Source organism: Tinamus guttatus, unplaced genomic scaffold (assembly GCF_059628265.1).
Source record: "Tinamus guttatus ecotype Peru unplaced genomic scaffold, ASM5962826v1 Tinamus_guttatus_pri_ptg000177l, whole genome shotgun sequence".
NCBI lineage: Eukaryota > Metazoa > Chordata > Aves > Tinamiformes > Tinamidae > Tinamus > Tinamus guttatus.
In genome coordinates this window covers 143,709-156,468 of record NW_028288711.1, presented here as the reverse complement: position 1 = coordinate 156,468, position 12,760 = coordinate 143,709, and the positions used below count along the sequence as shown (strand labels likewise).

The 12,760-nt window shown below is 51.9% G+C and overlaps 1 protein-coding gene across 6 annotated transcripts in view; it reads right to left on the bottom strand.

Moving 5' to 3' along the window:
- Positions 1–12,760, bottom strand: part of EHMT1 (euchromatic histone lysine methyltransferase 1) — a 106,611-nt gene that overhangs the window by 22,359 nt on the left and 71,492 nt on the right. For 5 of the 6 annotated variants that reach the window (XM_088523281.1, XM_088523285.1, XM_088523282.1 and 2 more), the window contains 8 exons: positions 12,602–12,722; positions 10,699–10,830; positions 8,563–8,708; positions 5,805–5,948; positions 4,058–4,284; positions 3,121–3,285; positions 2,573–2,655; positions 1,050–1,156 (listed from right to left, as the gene is read on the bottom strand). In XM_088523281.1, the coding sequence (XP_088379407.1) occupies positions 1,050–1,156; positions 2,573–2,655; positions 3,121–3,285; positions 4,058–4,284; positions 5,805–5,948; positions 8,563–8,708; positions 10,699–10,830; positions 12,602–12,722 (1,125 nt within the window). The remainder of the gene's footprint in view (positions 1–1,049; positions 1,157–2,572; positions 2,656–3,120; positions 3,286–4,057; positions 4,285–5,804; positions 5,949–8,562; positions 8,709–10,698; positions 10,831–12,601; positions 12,723–12,760) is intronic. The other variant, XM_088523286.1, reaches the window with a different exon arrangement.

Sequence of the window (12,760 nt, the reverse complement as noted above, 5' to 3'; positions counted from 1 at the left end):
CCAGGTGCCTCCCTCTGAACACAGTTGGTTTGGTTACTTTCAAATAGCTGCAACAATTCAGGCCGAAAAGAGGCTTTTCAAGTTGAACGAGCTGGAGGCGTTCCCAGCCAAATACTGCACAACTGCAGTAGCCAGACTTCAGGGAACAGGCAGGAAGATGAAGGATCTTGGAAACAAACTGACCCTTCTGATACCCGATTCAAATTGCTCCTAGCGTCTTGCAAATCATGCAAGTCATTCCCCTGTCGTCCCATGCAGTAACTCTAATGAGCGTCAGCAGCAGCTGGCCCATAGCTGGCCTTCAGCTAGCACTACTCGGGACTCGCATTCAGAATGCACGAACCACCACCCCAAGAGGCTCATTTTCAGAGACAGCGATACTGCCACCTTCTCAACGTTCCTCTGAGGTTTCCTGGTCACACAGGACAAACAAAACATACTGCTGGTCACTCATGGTGATGCATGCCAAGACAAAAATACACAAATAAATTTTCAGAATTTTTTAAAAGCCTTTTTTTTTCATACAGGTTTGGAACAGGTTCATCAAGAACAATCCCACTTTCTTTTTCTTCTCTTATTCAAACTGATTGAATCCCAGTCTCAGATACGAAGCCATGTGTACATCCGTCTGTCTCTCGTTTTGGCTACAGGGTATCTACACCGTGAAGGAAAATCCTGCCGGGGTTGCTCAGAAGCGGAAGGTGGGTCCAGCCACTGGCAGGGCACAGAGGCCAAGCACCCTCACCACACGGCAGCCCCACGGCATGGCGCGCGGGGCACCCATGGACCCATAGGCACAGGGCGCCCTGTGTGGGCGCTGCCACGTGCCCTGCGAGGACAGCGACACCCACTTGGGAACAGCCTAGGAAGCTGCATTCTGCCCAAGATCTTGCGCTGTCTTCTGCCTCTCCACCCTCAGCACACCCTGAGAATAAAGACATTTTTAAAGCAGGAAAGTGGCAGGGTTAAGTTCCATGTGTTCTTCAGCCACAAGGAGCAGACCAAAAACCATAGGAAGCTGTTCTGAAAAGCGTTAAGTGGGGACGAACCTGAATCAGCATATGGCAGATGTCCACGTGGCCAGACTCCGCGGCAGCATGAAGAGGAGTTCTCTTACTCTGATGCTCCATTTTAAAATTAGGGTCAATTCCATCCACTGAAAACCAGAACAGAGACACTTTCAACCACAGTTCAGAGACTAGAGAAAAGTGACAGGAGAACCCAAGTATCTCAGCTAAGGGCTTTTAAAGGAGTTGTTCCTAGCCCACAGCCTGCACTTCTCATGATTCACCGCACACGCAGGAAAGCCGGGTAGCCTGATGGACATTGATATACAACAGTCCTCAAACCAATGACTTCAGAAACAACATGGAATTTACTACTTTTAAGGCACTACAATTTCTACTAAAACTTTTTAGTGAAATTCACAGTGTGAGGAGCCATCTAGAGAATGAAGAGCGACCGCTTCTGTAGAACTCAAGCAGGTATCTGCTATTTGTTAGCTCAAAGGCCACCTCCATCTCCCTCAGATTTGCAAATTCCTATTGTTCATTTTTATTGCCCAGCAATAAAAAAACCCATCAACAACAGAAAAGACTAAAAATATTTGCTCCTTTGGAAGCTGGAAAAATATTAGGAGTCAGTACTGCCTGCCCTCTTCTACCTCAGGACTATCATTAGCTGCTCTTAGTACTGGGGGCCCTCTTTGCATCCCTGAGAACACAGGTCTCCAAAGTGCATGGAGCTACTTTAATTAGCACCAGCCAGGGATCCGGTCAGCACTGCCAGCCGTGCAGACACTGACAGGTGATGATGACACCCACAGACCTCTGGGCATGAGAATATGTTGCCTATGAAGCTATAGTTAAATATCAATGAATAAAGTTCTTGTGCTATTAAAGACACAAACAATGAAGCTAAATCTCATCGGAAGAAAAAAAAAGAATTTAATAAAAGAAAAAAAAATACAGAAAATGTCCAAAAAACATACTGCAAAGTATCGGAGTGAAAAGAAAATGACCGCAAGGAAATGCTGTGTCCTTCAAATGAGGAGATTCCTTGGGAATATTTCTTGATAAAAGAAATTCCAACTGTTCAAAGTCACCAGGTGACAGAGAGTGATGCACCCCCAGAAAGGCTGTTATGTATTGAAGCTTTACATATCGAAGAAGTCTTCCTTTCTGCTCTCTTGCGGATGGCTCCTAAATTAAACACACTCCCATCTTTTCACATCCCTATTGGATGCACAAACCCAACTCCACTGCATGGAGACGCAAAGTCCTGTCAGACTGGAAAATCAGGTGCAAGTCACTTGAGGACAGAAGACAGCATCTCTGGCTGAAACTGTGTCCAAATGCAGAAGCAAGTTGGGAGCAAGTCCACATTTCAGGGGAAAGATGAAGCCATTTCAAATGGCACGTTACTTGCAAAAGGGACTTTCTCCTCCAATACCGCTCACGAGGGGCGATGGGAATACGACGTGCTGCCCTGCTGGGCACTGGACTCCAGCAACTGCCTGGCAGGAGCTGGGAATACTGCCAAACACACAGTGTCCTGGAAAACAGCCACTTACCCAACATAAGCAGGACTTTTTGCAGTTCTCCTTGCCTAGCAGAGAAGTACAACTGCTTTGGATGGAACCGTAACTTCTTGGGTCTGTAAGAGTGGGGAAAGAGGTGTCACTGATTCCCTATAGAACATTCCCAGCATTTTATCTCACCCCACTACTACACCATGTGCACGGCAAGAGCTGTTCCTAGAGGACAGTTCCAGACCACCAGCAAACTCAGAGGTATCTTCAGACTTGCAGCTCAAACCGTGACAGGCTGGTTCTGCTGAGGGTGGGATCTACTCAGAGCTAGACAACACATCCTGAGGTTTAGTTCTGTCAGAAGGAATTCCCAGCAGTCACAGCTGCCACTGAAGGCCAGTGGAGGGCCACTAACTCCTTCAGGCAAATAAGTAACACACTGCAACTGTTCTCTTGAATCAGTAACCTGCTGGGGGTGATGAATGACTGGAGGGAACAAAGATACTCCAGGTCTACGACAGAGACATCTCTGTTCTCTCTAGGTGAAGCAACAGTGCTAGAAGCAGAGCCATGCTGAGGCCTTTTCTTACTTTTCAGAATCCAGGGCAATCAGGGCACTTTCCAAGGTTTCTTTAACTGGTCCCTGGGTGAGGCTTGTAGTGGGCTTTGGAAAAACTGAAGACCCAGCCATGTCGAACACCTCCACAGCTGAACTTTCTGGCTTATCTTCCTCTGACAACCGCGTTCCAGTGCCACTGAAGTGAAAAAATGAGAGACAGCCAAAGCATAACCATTAAAAATAGACAAGAGTATGTATATCTTATGCCAAAGAAAGGAAATGGGTTTTAAATGCAGATAGCCTAAGCAAATTTGCAACACAAACCAATACATTTTACAGCCTTTTCGGTAAGGACTTGCCCCGGATGGGAGTTGCATTGCCCTCTGACTACACTTATATGTGCCCTGTGCAACTGCAAATGTAGGAAAACAGGGCTTAGGACACTGTCCTACTTAGTGCAAGTCATGAAGACCATCAAAACAAGATCAGATCTCATGGAAGGTCAAAGCCCTTCTCAGAAAGCAGCTCAGCGCAGGGATGTTTTGATTTTTGTTTTCCTCTTGTGTTTTGATTCTCCCCTTAAGCCTGTCTCGACTGCTTTGAGTCACGTGCCATGCTGCTACCACATGCATCTCCCTGCCTTTTTACAAGGCCTGGCAGTATCAGACTGTTTCAACTGCTACTATATCCCTAACAGCCGCAGACAGGAATTGCCTTGATCTTCCTGCCTCCCTACCTTCACGCCTCAATAAGCCACCTTGGCCCCCCAGCCCAGCTCCCACTGTGCTGCTGGGTTCCTCCGGGACACGCTGACTAACAAGGAATCTGCCTCTTCTCAGCAGCAGCTGAGTGTGGCCGCTCAGAGCAGGGCAAGAACACACTTTTCTGTGTCAGGAGGACCACGGGTGTTCAAATGCAAAGCAAAGTCCAGGGCAAGGCTTGAGGTTGCCACGTGCTCCCAAGCTCACCTCCCCGTTGTGGTGTCAGCCCTTCCCTCCACAGCTGCTGGTTTCTGCTGCTCATAGGTCAGCGACACTGTCGAGGTTGTGTCCGCTTTTGCTATTGTTACCTCCTTGGCCTTGGAGGCCTCTTCCCCGCAGTGTGGGCAGTAGCTCGTGTCGTTGACTTGGGAGGCACAGTTCTTGTGGAAACGGTGCGAGATGCTGCTCTCAGGCTGACACTCCATGAAAGTGCCCTAGGAAAATCACACAGAGGGAATTCACACCTCGGTCACTCCCTGCCTTCCTGCTTCCACGTGCTTCATCCGCACATTTCTGAAATATTTCACTCCTGACCACTCTCGTCCCTTCCTCTTCCAACACAGTAAGCCAACACTGCCGCTACCTTCGAAGAGAACAAGACCGAGATCCTGGGACAAAACTCATTAGCTAGGGACTGCAAAGCAAGGTTTAATTGCACTTGGGAAACAGAACCACTAAGACCAATTCCCAGCTCTAACACCTGCAGGTCTTGCTCATGTCTCTGGAAGTGCCAATGCGCTGAAAGGCCTGCCCCAAACTGCGGAGGAAAGCGCTGTGCGCTGAGCCAGCGTGCAAACTGCCTCGCAGAGCTGGGCTCGGGGCGCTCGAGGGCGCTGCCCCGGCGCAGCCGCTGCTCCCCGCCACAGCCAGGTGCAGGCTCCTGCGCTCGGCCACGCTGCTTCACCCGCCGAGGGGGCCCAACGCTCCACCGGGGACTAGGCAACACTTCTGACACTGTTTTCCCCTGCCAGCAAAGACCCCTGATGCGAACTGAAGGGCCCCAGCACTCGACGACACTAGCGCTGCTGAAGCCCGGCTGCGCTCGTGCGTTAGCGCTGCCGGCTGGGACGCCGGCACTCCCCGCCTCACCCCTGCACTAGGACCCGCCACTGCCGCACGTAAGAGCAGCTCAGGAAAGGTTAGCTAAAACCCTCTTTTTCCCCAAATTCACACTCCTCCAAAGAAACCTAATTACCTCTATTTCAGCTTTGCAAAATGCCTTTAAGGGTTTTGAGAATTTTATCTTGTAAATGCTCTTTGACTCAGCATGCAAACTCAAGATGGCTCCATTTATTACAGTAATGCTCAAGACTACTGTAGCATCTTTCCTTGAGTCATCTAAAAAGCACCTCACTAACACCAGACAATTAAGCTTCCCAATCACCCTATGAAGCAGAGAATTGGCGTTTTGTCAGCTTTAGCAACAGGGAAATTAGAACACCGATGGCTTAAAGCATTGGACCAAAGCTATTAAAAGCCTCAGTGGCCGAGGTGGAAGCAGCAGCAGCAGATCTGAAGCACTGTCCTGTTCCAGGGCCATCACCTCGGTCTCCCACCTAACCCGCCACGCGCAGGCGCTGGGACAGGGCCACCCTGTGCTCACAGACTAACACAGCAGCCTAATGTGACTTCTGCTGTGACTGACCTGTGCAGAGGAAAGAAAAATGCATAAATGAAACTCTCGCTGCAATGAGATTCCTATGCAAGACAGCCACTGCAGGGAAGCACGGTGAGAAGCAGACCGTAACGTCGCTGGGGGCTCCGGAGTGAGAGGCGAGAGCCTCAGCTACCCTCGCACACATGGCTCTTGAACAGAACACCGGCTCACGTGCTGTGGAGAGAGGTGGAGCTCCTGCCAGGGAGTCAGTAAACCCCCTGGGGCGCACTTCCACCTTCAACTCTTTTGGCTACTGTGACAGGTACCCCCTTCCCTAGATTGAGAGCACGGACTTACTGCAGTGCAAAAGTATCCACAGCCAGGGCAACACTGGTGTTTCACCATCCTCCCTCTATGGTCCTCACACAGCACCAAAAGCTGGACTTTGTTAGACGGGCGCATCAGTTCATACTTAACCACACTGTTTGTGCATCGGCCCAGCTGGAACAGGAGAAATTAAAGGAAATGAAATTACTGGAGACCAAAACACTCTCTGCGCTTGTGCGGAGGAAGACTGTGCACACTGCCTCGATGAGCCCTGGCTTTTTCACAGTAATTCAGATGTGTGTCAGAGAGCATTAACAGTGCAGCAGGAAGCTGTGAAGGCTGCTCTCCCAGGAAGAAATGCATCATTTACTAACTAACATGCATGTGGCCCAGAGGCATTTGCTCCTTGCAAGAAAAATCGTAACTGGAAACATGCAACAGCCAAGCGGCCACAGGCCGGGCAGCACCACGGGCCTGACTCAGCAGTGCCCGCTGCGCCAGCCAAGGGCACAGGCCCACGTGCACTCCGTCTTGTTACGTGTTCAACGGAGAAGGCGCAGGGAGATAAAGGAGGAAGTAACAGCTCTTCGTTGCCAGCTAAGTTTTCGTGTGCACCGGCTCCAGCACTGGCCTCTGCCAAGACCACAGGGCCAAGCAGCCAGACTTTCGGCATAGCTCAGCTAACGTCACATTTCGAGCAGGTTTCCAAAGGATTTCAGAGGGACATGCCACTTTGGACATGAGAAATGGTCTTATCTTGTGCCGCCTCATTCTGCTAAGCCAGGAGGCTCCATGGGCATTGCCTCTCCCTTGGGGTCCTGGCTCCGCTGCGGCACAGCGCTCCCTCCCGCCGCCCCTTGCAGACCTCCGTGACACCCTCGCTGCCACGTGCCAGCAGGACACCGCACTGCTGGGCTCTGCAAGCTCCTCTGCATAACACCCGGCTGCCCCCAGATGCTCAGCAAAGGGCATTTGAAGAAAACCTGGAGATTTCAACGTGAGAGGCAAGGAAACGTCCCCACCACAACCTGTGCAGGTTTATCAGCACTGCCACCGTGACCAGCAGCAGCAGCAAACACCGTGCTTACTCATCTCTCCAGGCTATGCCTGTCCCTCTGCCCAGCTGAGCTTCTACCTGCTGCTTCCTCCCAACATAACTAGGCTTCCTCGCTAGTTTTTTTGGTGTTTTTCTTTCTTTTTAGCTCCATTTGTCCAACAGAACTACCGTCACTGCAGAGAAGAGGACAGACTTTAACCAGGCTTCCTGAGGCAGCACGTTGTGCGTCTCATCCACCCGGTTTCAGCTGCAGGGTGAGCCCATTGCTGCGACGCCTCGGCTGCAGCGGCGCCCGCAGCAGCGCCGGAGGAGGGGACAGTTCCACCTCCCCACCTGCCAGCACAGCGAGCTCCACCCGGGCGTGCGAGCAGGGGCCGCGGCCGTGCAAGCCAGCCCTTCCCGCGCTACCTGTCACACCCCGGGCTGTTTGTCAGAAGCTTTAAAAAGTAGGAAATGATTAATTGTGACTTTCCAACCGTTAGAGAGTACAGCAGGGTACTCACAACTATTTATAACATCATCCAAGGACACACCTGTCTGGAGAAGGTTCTCTTCATCCATATAATATCCTTATAACATCTTTGAGTCCCTTCATACCCCTCTCTGCAAAGGAATCTATCAAGGCATGCCCTTTGCTAGTCCTCGTGCTAATTTATCTGGGGAAAGAACTATCAAGCAGCCATATACAAGAGAAACCTTTCCTGTATTTGTGTTTCTTTTGAAACCCTGGAGATCGGGACGCTAGTCCCTCTCTCTCCAAGTCTCCAGGGTGGTCTCTCTTTAATAAATCAATATTGTTTGCCACGTTTTGGAAATGCCTTTCTCTACAGGATACCAGCACACACCAGCAGAAATAGAGCTGGGCCCTAAATTTCATTACTTTCCTCCCTGCCTCCTTCCAGCCACCCACCCTTCTCCAGGCATCCTACAGGAAAACACGGAAGATTCGGACTCCTTGTACTACTATCAGCAGGTATCAGAATGGTGCAGGATGACTGCGGCTCAGCTGAAGCTTAAAAGAAACATGAGTGTGTTCCAGTAAGGGGAGGAGCCAAAGAGTCTGCATCTGTCCTGAAGTCTTGCTTTCCAAGCTCTTGGAAGGAGTCACTTCTGCCACTTATTTCCACGCTTCTGGAACCAGTACAGCGCAAGCAGCCCAGCTGTAGCCAAGTGAAAGCCATCAAGCGCAGGCGTTCTCAGTCGGCCAGCCCTGGAGGCTGTGCGGTTGCCAGGACATAGGAAGCTTTGCAACAGAAGCCTCTTTGGGGGAGGAGGAGAGAGCAGGCTGGCAGGGACCGAGGCAGCCACCACGCCAAGTTCAGAAGCTCGAACTGGCTGGGAAAGGTTTGCATCAGCTCCTTCGTGGCCAAGGGAACCCAGCTCCCAGCCTGCTCCCGCTGGCCTGTCTCACTTAGATGCGTGCTAACGTTATCTCAGTGCACTTGGCCTGAAGTGGGTCAGTCCACCAGCTCGCCCAGCCGCGCAGGCCGGGCCAAGCAGCAGGGATGCAGGCGAAGCCTCCCGCAGTGCCGCAGACAAGCGCCAGCTCCTCCCTCGACCCAGGGCGCGGCACAGCCGAGCCACCCGCGGCAGCAGGGAGCCGGCCGGCAGCTCCTCGGGGCCGCGGCCCGACCTGACCACGGCCCCAGCTCGGCACCTCGCTGGGAGCCGCGCGGCTGTGCCCCTCCTTCTGCACAGGAGCAGCCCGCGGAGCCGGGGACGGGCTCTTACCTCGTTATCCACGCTCTCCGTTGCCATGCACTGGTTGTTGGCTAGCGTGGTAATCTCTCTGCTTTTGGGGGTTTCCATTCGACAGCTACAGAGAGGAACTTCCTGGAGACCATCAACTTCCATGGCTTCAGGGCCATTGGAAAGACCTGGAGCACAAAAGAAGAGCAAATCAACTCTGAAAGTTTCTGCTAGGAGAAACGCAGCCTGTCAACACCACCTGTGGCATCTGCATGTTCTGTGCTCTCAAACACATGTGAAAAGATCTCTTCCTTACACTGGATGAAGTTTGCAAAAGCATTATATATTTTGCTAAATTCTGCCACACTGCAGATCTCAGCACGGAATTCAAGAACAGAGTTAAGAATGGTTTATCTTGAGAAAAGCGAAGATGCAAAGCAGAGAAAAGTAAAGATGAAGCACAAAACTATCAGTGTGCCTTTCCTCCCCACCCACACCACAACACTGAACGCTGATACCAGGAAATTTGTAGGAAATCACCTGGAGTTTGAAATCTGAATAGTTATTGCAGCAATAAATAGAGAAGGTCAGGAAAGCACAAACTTCTATCTGCAGAGGCTTATTACACAGATGGGGGAAAAAAATCCTGGGACTACTCGGTCTCAGCCAACAAAGAAATACTTTTTTTTTGGAAAGAGAACAAAACAGGGCAAGAAAGAAACAAGATGTTCAGATGTTCTTGCTTTCTCCTCATCTCTTTCCCTGACACTCTCAAATTAACATTTACAAAGCTTTTTAAAGGCTGATAAAAACTTTGAAGGGGGCTGCAAGCCCCGTCTGGAAGCAGAGAGTGAACATTCTTGCAGGCCTAGGTTATCCATGATTACAAAACCCTGGCATAACGACAGGGGGATGCTTTTATCCCACACTCCTACTTTAATCCCATATAGCTGAAGCATTTCTTGCAATACTTTAGTTACCCAAAGCAAACCCCCAAACATTTGCCTTTGCACTGGCTCACTGTGACGCATCTGCCCGTGCCAACCATGCAGCTGGGTCCCAGCGAGCAGGAAGCACGTTGCTATTCTTGAAACTTTTGGAAGGGGAGTCACTGTGCAGGTGAATTTCGAAGGCCCCCTCTATTCACGAGGCCAGCCTTCGCCACCACCAGCCCTGCACATCTGCCCATGGCTACGAATCTACCCAGCAAGTACAATCCCATTTCAAGTGGCAAGACCAACCCCAGGGAAGGGATGGGTTAACTCAAGACATACAAGTGGAGGGAAGGTCCTTATAGTTTTCATGTAAAATCCTGTCAAGTTCTTGAACATATAAGAGCTTTCTCTAGGATCACAAAGCACAAAGCTCTCTCCTCGCCTTCCAAGGTGTCACTTTCAAAATCTTTTGACAGCCAGAGACGCTGGTGAGAGCATCCACAGTGCACGCTGACCCTCCCTCGCTGGGGACCACTCCCACCGTTCCTTTGAGGCACCTCTATCAAAGAGCCAGACAAGCTCTGAACGTGAAAGACCAGTGGGGACAAACAGACTGGATTCAGTTCAGCGACAAAGCACTGGAGCTGGGACAAATCCAGCACTTGGAAGATCAGCCTGCTTGTCACCTGGGTGTCCCCAAGGCTGGCAGCCCTATGGCCATGTGCCCCGCGCAGCTCCGGGGCTGCCTGGCGGGGCAGACGCCTCGGACAGCCCACGTCCGCATGGAGCGCTCCCGGCACGGCGGGGCAGACGCCTCGAACAGCACACGTCCGCACAGAGCGCTGCCCGGCATGGCAGGGCAGACGCCTCCTTGGACAGCCCGCGTCCACACGGAGTGCCGACCGGCACCGCAGGGCAGACACCTCCTCGGACAGCGCGCATCCGCACACAGCGCCACCCAGCACGGCTTCCGTGTGGCGGGCACCTCCCTGCAAGCGCAGGCCGGGAAAGGCCCCGCGGGCTGGGCAAGGGCCCCACGCGGGAGGGGAAGGCCCCGCGGGCCGAGGAAGGGCCCCATGCGGACCGGGAAAGGCCCCGCGGGCCCGGCGCTCCCGCCGCGGAGCGGTTCCGGCAGCGGTAACGGGCCGCGCCGCCGCCAGGGGGCGCCGGGCCGGTGAACGGACCGGGCTGCGGAACAAGGACCCCGGGCGGACCCGGGCGGACGGAGGGCGCCGACACCCACCTTCCGCCTGCGAGGACAGGATCCCCTTCACCCGCAGATCTAGGGAATCCAGGGACACTTCCATGTACTCCATGCTGTTCTCCTGGACGGAGCCCTCTCTGCCTCCCAGAGAGGACTTGAAGGCTTCAGCACCTACATTACAACAGAAGTATATTTACATAGGAGAAAAAAAAGATTTTTTCTTTTAAATATATGTGCCTGTATGTGTGTAAAGGGCACATTTACCCAGGCAGGCAGGATGCAGGCTTCTCCGAGTAGAGATGCACTTCGAATTATGATAATGCAACATCTGGGCATATAGGGCACAACTGATCTCTTATTTCCTTCCCTGCCTGAGCGCAGAGATCTTCCACTTCCACTTAGGTAGGTAACAAAAGAAGAGGAGCGAACGCAGCAAGTCAGCCATGCCTCTGAAGGGCAGGTGTGCCGGCTGCTGTAGCGCAGGGGCAGTGGAGCCTGCCTGGCACCAGGACGGGCCGCCCGCCACCCACACCGGGGCCAGCGCGCGGGCTAAGGACGTGCGGTGCAGAGAGCCTGGGCAGGAGACGCTCTGCTTAGCGGGAGGAGAAACATAAAAGCCAAGTCCTGGCTCTACGTGAGCAAAGCAGCTGCTGGAAAGAGACTGCGTGGGGGATCCCTCAGAGCCTTCTTGGGAATTGCAAGGTTCTTCCCATTTGCCTGGCTTTCCTTTTTCCGCTGGCTTGCTTCTCCCATCCAGGCTTGGCCAAGAGACTTCTTAGCCTGGGAGATGAGGTGCCACCTTTATCCAAGGGTCTCAAAAGAGCCTGCATCTGGAACCCAGCAGCAGCTCTTTGCTCTGAAGGGGCTCGGGGACCCCGTCTCTTCCTAAGGAAGGGCCTGTGCGCAATCAGCACAGGACAAACGCCCGGCAAAACCCCAGAGACAGCCCAGGGGCAGAAACATGCTCCTGCAGCTCAGGTAAAAACAGCCCGTTTCAGAGAATTACCAAACACAGAAAAAAACTTGATCGCAATGGTTAAGTGTGAAATGATAATAATGATGGTTGAAGACAGAGCTGCACTTGCAAAGTCTACTGCTTTACCATCTTGTTACTTTTCCTACAGATGAAAAATCAGATCCACTTTCCCCTTCCACTTTTTCCTACCCCACAGCTCTCAGAGAACAGAAGGCTCTGCAACTCCTTTAGAGGGCCGTGTATTTTAGCTCAAACAAGAAGAACCACCTGAACCATGGCTACACAGGGGAGATGGCAAGCAGCAGCTCATTACCAGTTTTGAGATGCTAAACAGAGAACTGCACCTTCCCTTGCCCTGGACTAGCACCCACACAAAGCAATCACAACTCACCTAGGGTGGTATCCTCCTCCTCCATCTAACTAATCTCCCTTAGCTTGTAATTTACATGAGTCCATGAGGTCTATTTTTGGATCTTCTCAACCAAAGGTTTACTCCATCTCTTAGCAGGCGTTTGGGACATTCTCAGGGTGGGTGAGAGATGACAGAACATCTCTGCTCATGTGCTATTTGGAATTTACTTTCAATGAGCAGGAGTTAGGCTGACCCTTGTACTTTCTACCCGAAACACAGCAAATCTGAAGTTAAAACGAGAACAGGAAGTTGTTTCCATATCTGCCCCATTTCCTCAGAAAAAAACAAATGGTTCATTTGGACATGGACTCACGAACAAGGGATATTTCTGGCACTTGCAACAAGAGAAGGACGAAGCCCCTCATATTTATTCTGCATATGAGCAGCTACTGGAGCAGGTGAGGGGCAAGTTCAGGCCCTGGTTTACCATATAGCGTATTCTCACAAAGGAAGGAAGAGCTCTGCACACACTCCCTGCCGCATGGGCCTCGGGCCTCAGAAGCACCCAGAAAAGCTCGTTTCTGGGTAGGTAAAGGACAAACATAGCGAGTTACCTAGCACACCAGCTTGTTTCTTTTTATTCCTCCGTCGCCTCTTGCGGGTGGGTTTCAGCCATGGGCTATCCGTCTTCCCTTTCCTCTTCAGCAGCTTCTTCTTGACGCTGGACTCCGAGCTCTGGACAAGCAGAGAGGCCAGGTTAGGCACAGTGGCGC